Source organism: Siphateles boraxobius, unplaced genomic scaffold (assembly GCF_051911475.1).
Source record: "Siphateles boraxobius isolate OS27281-9 unplaced genomic scaffold, OSU_SipBor_1 8, whole genome shotgun sequence".
In the NCBI taxonomy this organism is placed as follows: domain Eukaryota; kingdom Metazoa; phylum Chordata; class Actinopteri; order Cypriniformes; family Leuciscidae; genus Siphateles; species Siphateles boraxobius.
The window spans coordinates 19,048,596-19,056,100 of record NW_027509208.1 but is presented as its reverse complement, the minus strand read 5'-3'; the positions used below and the strand labels follow the sequence as shown (position 1 = coordinate 19,056,100).

Genomic DNA, 7,505 nt, shown 5'->3' with positions numbered 1-7,505 from the left:
GACATGCAGAAAATGCAATTTTTTTCTGTTCTGTGTAGTTTTTATTAAAGTTTTTAATTATACATTTAAATTTGTAGTTAGCTTAATGTGCAGGACATTTTGCTTAATGTTAAAATGTATTTTAGAGTTAATTTTCATGCAATTTTATACATATAATGTCGTGGGGACAGAAATGTCACCCTTTCGGTGGAATGGCTCATAAAATGAAAATATAATTGAGTACTACAGATCCCATCATCCACCTGGTCATGCGTAAACAAAATATGTCCAATGAATTCGCAGCGTCTGTGAGATCACATGTCTAGCAGCTTGCTGATAGGTCGTCCACGAATCCATGTTTGAAACGTGGATTTTCTTCGCTGGCCGGTGGTGTTGTCTTCGTCTTAGTGGGTTGTTTACTGTATTAAATATTTAATATAGGATGCCAGTGCACCCGCGTGATAGAAAAGAGAATAACCACGAAGAAATGGACGTGGACTATCCAGAACAAGAGGCCAGCACCTCTGACGAAGAGGAGTCCGTGAGCTCGTCCGTTTCTGAGGATGGAGACACTTCAGGTAACGTTACCGTTACAGACCGACTTCATGAGAAACACCAGAATCATTTCGTGCGCGAGAAAGAGACGATAAAGAGAATTGTTGATTTCTTGCAGACATGGATGATGAAGACTGTGAAAGAAGGCGAATGGAGTGTTTAGATGAGATGACAACTCTCGAGAAGCAGTTCACAGACCTGAAGGATCAGTAAGTGATGAGCAGCACATCATATGAGCCTAAAATATGTTCAGGGGGAAGACTCCAGCCGGTGTGTTCTGAACTCTCTGTAGGTTGTATAAGGAGAGGCTCGGTCAGATGGATCTTAAATTGCAAGAAGTGATGGCTGGCAATGCTGCAGAATACCTCGAACCCCTGGCCACCCTGCAGGAGAACATGCAGATACGAACCAAAGTCGCTGGTCAGTTAATGCTAGGATTATATATACACACATGATACAGCTGATGTAACTTAGTTTACAGGGATTACAATGATCACGCTAATGTTTGAGAAATTATACTGTAAAGCAAAGGTCTTTAACCTATGTCAGGCCAGGAGTACTGCATTTAAAGCCTGGCCTATAATTACCATATTCATTTTAAAGTCATTTAAAAAATAAAGGATTATGTATTTTCCATCTACTTCTTCATCGTTCAAAATCAAATGTAAAGTTTGGGGTAGATAGGATTTTTATTTTTTTATTTTTAAAGAAGTCTTTTGCTCACCAGGGCAGCATTTATTTGATTGTAAAAACGGTAATATTGTGAAATATTATTATTACAATTTAAAATAACAGTTTTCTATTTGAATATATTGTAAAATTTAATTTTGTTCTAATGTCAAAACTGAATTTTCAGCATCATTTCTCCAGTCTTCATTGTCACATGATCCTTTAGAAATTAATCTAATATGATGATTTGATGCTCAAGAAACATTTCAGATTATTATCAATGTTGAAAGCAGTTGGGTATCATAAGAAATTTTTGTGGAAACGGTGATAACTTTTTTCTGGATTCTCTGATGAATGGAATGTAAAAAGAACAGCATTGTTACGTTATAAATATCTTTATAAATGTCTTTATGATCCAATAAATGCGTCCTTGCTGAATAAAAGTATATTATTTTTATTTTTTTTAAATCTTCCTGTTCCTAAACCTTTGAACGGTACTGTATATTTAATTTTTTATTTACAAATTCAAAAATAAAATATAGCTGCAAGCAGCGATGATGGGCCCCAACCTCGGAGCAACCGCCACCCCGGTGGCTTTAGGATGTCAACTTGTGCACGGACCTGATAGCCGACGGTTCTGACGTGTGTGTTTAAAAAGTTTTTTTTAAAAATTGAGCATGGTAAGGTGGCCCCAAAAGTGCCAGAGAAGTCACACAAAAAAAAAATCTTTAGGAAAATAATAGGGCCTCCATCCCTTTGGGGCTTGGTCCCTAATAAATAAATGTCTACAAATTAGATATTGTAACAAAATTTATAGGAGACCTCTGCTATAAAGGAAACCCCTGATGTTAATAGCCTACAATACAGAGCTTTGTTTCAGGTCCAAAATACAGTAGTGCATTTAAGCAAACATATATTATGAATTTGATTACATCCTCTTCCTATAATTGTCAGTTTGTGGTTTGATTTACTGATGCTTATATTATTAAGGCCTTAGTCACCTTTTGCTCATATATATTTTTGCAGGTATCTATCGTGAGCTCTGCTTGGAATCTGTCAGAAACAAATATGACTGTGAGATGCAAGCAGCCAGCCAGCACTGGGAGGTAACATGCAGGCATTGGAATGGGCTTAAATTCACAGGGTTCTGCACAAAATTTGTGGTGCCCCCAACACTTCCTGGTAATACGATGGTTTATACGATGGTCCACTTTTAACCACTTCTGTCCTGATTTCTTCAAGGGGAGGGTCTAAGGGAGGGTAAATGTATGGGTCTTTTCAGATCTTTCAATCCAATGGACAAAGTAAGCTCATTAAATTTACATATGAACACGACCGGAGATAACAGAAAAACATACGGAGAAGCGCAGCTTTCGAGAATAGCCACAAAACTACGTCGAACACTGTGAGTGTGTGTTCGAAATCAGGAATGGTGAGAGAACATTGTGCTTGGTACGTTTTCCGTCTGGCTTGCGCGCTTCCCATAATGTTTATGCATTAGGTCAGTAGGCGGTCTTTTGTGGCTGTTCAAACGCATTCGACCATATGAGTGTCTACACTAAGCACTCCAAATCAAAACATTTTAGAGCCCGCTTACACCTGTATTTAGCGTCGTCCACTTGTGATCTGATTTATGAAAACGCACAATACAAAGCGCACAATACGAAGTTTAAACGGGTCCAAAGAGTAGGCCACTACAACATTCCCAGTTATCTTCCCTTTGAAGACAGCCCTGCTACTAATATACTCACAGCCTAAAGGCCCCAATATCCTTCAAGCGAAATCAAAGAACAAACTAGTGTGATGTCATTCAAGCAAAATCAGGCAAAAATTAAGTTCGTTTTCTGTTTGATTCTGGAGTTCCGGAAAGATTCGCTCTCAGCAACGTGGAAGAGCAACGCTTACCTCAAAGCAAAGAATTTAAAAGAACTTCGCCGTAAGTAAATTGGGGCCTTTATGTTCAGTTTGTAACTGAGGTAATTTACTACGTTTACAATGTTTTTCCTCAGAGTGAGAAGCTCCTGCTTTTTGACACGGTTCAGAGCGAACTGGAAGAGAAGATCAGACGATTGGAGGAGGACAGACACAGTATTGATATAACTTCAGGTAAAGTACAGATTGCAACTCGTAGTGTAATCTGTGAATTTAAATGTGACGTTTTACCTTTTCACTGCTTTGTGTTCTCTCTCCAGAACTGTGGAATGATGGTCTGCAGTCTAAGAAGAATAAGAAGAAGGATCCCCTCAGTCCTGGAAAGAAGAAAAAACATGTCGCGGTGTCAGATATCCTTTGTAAAGTAGTCTTTTGTGCGTCTTATTATAGTATTTGTTTATGGCAGCAGCCTTATTCTGTAATGCAAAAGAAGACATTAGTTTCCTGATCCGTCCCACGACCATACATTGTTTACATGTTGCAAGACCTGGATATACTTGAAGACTGGACTGCAATAAGAAAGGTTTTATTTTTCGCCTTAATCATTTTAATTTTTTGCAAGTGAGCTATTGGAAGATCTCTAGCATTGATCAACTACATTGTTTTCTGTAGGCTATGGCTTCAATGGGTCCTCATAGGGTAAAAGTAGATGGTAAGAAGGATTTTGAGCATGTTTTTGCATGTAAAGCATCGCACAGAAAGTTCCCTCTCTCTAAATCGGCGTGTATCAACTGTAAAGACTCTTTTAAGTGTTTTGTGGAAAAGCATTTCAAGTCTCTGAGGTGAATTAACTGTATGTGTTTATCAGCCCCTCTGAAACCAGAAAGACATCATCATGTTGCCCGATCAGAAGATGGACGTCTGTTCTATGACAACAAATGGTACAGCCGGGGTCAGACCATATGCATCAACAGGAAGGACGAGTATCCTATCAGGTGTGTGTGTGTGTTTACTCATGTGAGTGATTTCATATTTTTTTGTTTTTCAAGGACACCTTAAAATTTATCACAAGTGACAGTAAAGACTTTCAAAATGTTAAAAATTCCATTAAAAATAAATAAATAACTTTCCATTCACAAAAGAACTCTGGGGGAAAATGTATTATGGTTTCTAAAAAAGTTTTAAGCAGCACAAATCATCATATTAGAAAGATTTCTGAAGGGTCATGACACTTTGAATGTGAAGCTGAAAATTCAGCTTTGCATCACTGGAATAAATTACATTTTAAAATATTTTAAAATAGAAAACGGCTATTTGAAATTGTAATATTTCACAATATTACTGTATTTTACATAAAAAGGCCTTTGTGATCTTATATAATTTAAAAAAATCTTATGTATAATATTATTATATTAATTATATACTATAATTAATTATATTTTATACTATTATTATATTAGCCTAATACTTTTTATTGCCTCTTTAATTACATTTTCCTAATTTTAAGATTGTTAAATTTGTTAAAATTCTAAATTAGCAAGAATGTCTATTTTAGGATTTCTACTATGCACATTTTTAAAAAAAAATATATATATATTTTCAATTAATTTATCATTTGGCCACACTTTACAGTGGTATGTTGCCAAGTAATTACACAAATAATTATAGAGTAAATCTAATTAATTACATGGGTTAGGATTTACTATTACTATAGATTTAAAGGTTGTATCAGTGATTTCAGGCCCAAAAATAAATGTCTAATCTTTCCTAAAATAAAGTGTTCCAACCAATCACTGACAGGGGCGGGTGTTGTGAGGTTTTGCGCTCGTGCACGGCTGGACGCGAAATCAGAGCAACACCCGCCCCTGTCAGTGATTGGTTGGAACACTGTTTATTTTGGTTTTGAGTGGTGGTTGTACCCATTTGTTTTTGTGTGCAGATCTCAGAGCCTAGGCTGCCTACAGAGACGCGGTTTTTGGACGGCATGATTATGGGGCGGGCAACTAGCGGATCGTTAGGAAAGATTAGACTTTTTTTTTTGGGGCCAGAAATCACTGATACAACCTTTAAGAATAGGTTTGGTTTAGGGGTTTGTTATAATTATGCATAATTAATAGTAAATACTATAGAAGGACACAAAAAATGTTTTTACCTTTTTTGAGCTACTTGTAATTACACAGTTCTTGATATTCATATAGTAACTTGTAATATGTGTAACAAAAACACTATAAAGCATTACAAATAATCACTAGATCATGTCAAGTGTTAGAAAATTAACACATTAATCAAGTTAATCAGAAGAAGTGAATATTTGTGCACAGGGAAGCACAATGACAGCTTGAAGATCAAATAGGTCAATCATTTTAAGATCTGCACCATCACACTAACTCGCTTTACTTAAGTCTTTCATGTCTAATGCTTGACCCCCCCCCCCCCCCTCCTCCTCCAGTGCCACAATAATCAATGTTAACCAAGACGAGGTTTGGTACAAACGTCTGGATGGCAGCAAATCAAAGCTTTACATCTCTCAGCTCCAGAAAGGCAAATACACCATGAAACACTCATAAGTAGTGTTCTTATCTTCCCCCTGCTCCCCGTTTCCAGTGTGGAAACCAAACCTTCGCTGGTTCAACTCTGTTCTCCGTTTGTCACCATGACTGCTCGTTCATGCTGGAGGGACTCGGGTCCACATGTTTGCACATCCTAAGTTAGAGCTGCTAAACAAACACCTGGTTGCCAAGGAAACTGTGTGTGTGTGTGTGTGTGTGTGTGTGTGTGTGTGTGTGTGTGTGTGTGTGTGTGTGTGTGTGTGTGTGTGTGTGTGTGTGTGTGTGTGTGTGTGTGTGTGTGTGTGTGTGTGTGTGTGTGTGTGTGTGTGTGTGTGTGTGTGTGTGTGACTTGATGACAAGGATAAACCAGTAAAGCCTTGTTCAAAGCAGAAGAGCAATGAAGCTCAACTTATTGGTATTGCTGATACTGAACACATGACAGTTTCCATGCTTTTGATTAAATACAGAGTCCATATTTTTATTTGTAGATTTATGGAGCATGTCTTTGTTCTGAAACAAGTTAGTGCCATGTATCCTGTTCTGTGCCTGTGAGATGCATAATGTTTTAAACAACAGAGCGGTTCACTAAGCTCCGCTGGGCTAGTGTTATTTTTGTATGTGTTCGAAACATAATGCACAATAACTTGTCACTCTTAAAGGTTATAAAAGGTGTATTAATGTAACAGGCCTTGTGCAAGTCATATTTTTGTTTTGTAACCATTTGTACTTCCAATGAAGCCAACTGAATGTAGCATATTCTGAGCTTTTGATCAAATTTGTGATTCGTGTCTGGCTATATAAAACTATTTCTGTTACATGTTGGATTTTTAGAGCCCAATTATCAGCTAGAGACTATGGAATTATTACAGTTCATACATTTGTCCTGAATGTTGCTTGTATTTATCACATGTTCACATTCATTTAATGTTTCTTTAGCAAAGTTTGGGAGGAGCTCAATTTATAGTATAAGAGATATGTATTTTAATACAGCAGATGCACCTCTGTTGGGGGGTTACATACGTATACTTTCACACTTAGGCTGACTATAATTAGCATATTTGGAATAATCTTTATCTGATTATGTTAATGTGAACTTGTGAAAGTGTTTTAGCACTTGAGTAGTTTGTAATTGTGTACTGAGTTACATGATTTGAAATTGTCTGAGTGCTTTTATTAATTTTATTAACAACTGATATAAAATGCTTTAATTGATGCAATGCCAAACATTACACCGATCCTGCCAAAATAACCATGTCTTCCTGAAGTCACAGAGGTCCATCACATCTTAATGAAATTTACAGCTTTAAAATAAATGTGCACATATTTTTTAACACATAAAAGTGTTGTTACCCATAAAAACATTTTTGTAGCAGATAAAGCTATTGCTGCGATGTTTAGAAGCAGCTCTGACAGAACTGTGATTGAATGAACAAAGTATTCATATTGCTGTATTCTACACTAAGTTTTTGTTCAGAAGTTTACCGTGGAAATGTAATGTTCTCATATAAAGCTGCTTTTGCATGGTATTGTGTTGTTTTTGTGTGTGCTGTGCTGTGCTGTGTCAGAATGTCAAAAGTCGTAATGTTTCACAAATACCAACCTTTCTTAGTTATTTTTGTAGCTACTACTCCCATAAAAACGGCTGACCATTCGTCGACACCAAATCACAATCGGGTGCCTTTTAAAGGAATAGTTCACCCTAAAATTAAAATTGGGTCATTACTCACCCTATAGTTGTTTCAAACCTATGAGTTTCTTTCTAATCAAACTGTTGACGGTCGCCAGTGACTTCCTTAGTGGGAATAAACATATCTCTTCAAAATAAAACTTTATTTTTTTTATAAAAAAAATCATTTTTCTACACTGATTCTAATACTACAC

The 7,505-nt window shown here is 36.7% G+C and overlaps 1 protein-coding gene across 2 annotated transcripts; it reads left to right on the top strand.

The window, feature by feature from the left end:
• Nucleotides 1–316: 316 nt before the first annotated feature.
• On the top strand, nt 317–7,150 carry brms1lb (BRMS1 like transcriptional repressor b). Of its 2 annotated transcripts, XM_077220495.1 has the most exons (11): nt 317–557; nt 653–743; nt 827–954; nt 2,230–2,309; nt 3,213–3,309; nt 3,396–3,494; nt 3,569–3,574; nt 3,621–3,658; nt 3,748–3,787; nt 3,944–4,070; nt 5,525–5,676. In XM_077220495.1, exons 1-11 carry the CDS (start codon nt 422–424, stop codon nt 5,640–5,642), a joined length of 960 nt encoding a protein of 319 aa, XP_077076610.1. In that variant the 5' UTR covers nt 317–421; the 3' UTR covers nt 5,643–5,676. The 2 variants fall into 2 exon arrangements, with proteins under 2 accessions (XP_077076610.1, XP_077076609.1); XM_077220494.1 differs by lacking the exon at nt 3,569–3,574 and having other exon boundaries at nt 3,396–3,485; nt 3,594–3,658; nt 5,525–7,150.
• The last annotated feature ends 355 nt before the right edge of the window (nt 7,151–7,505 follow it).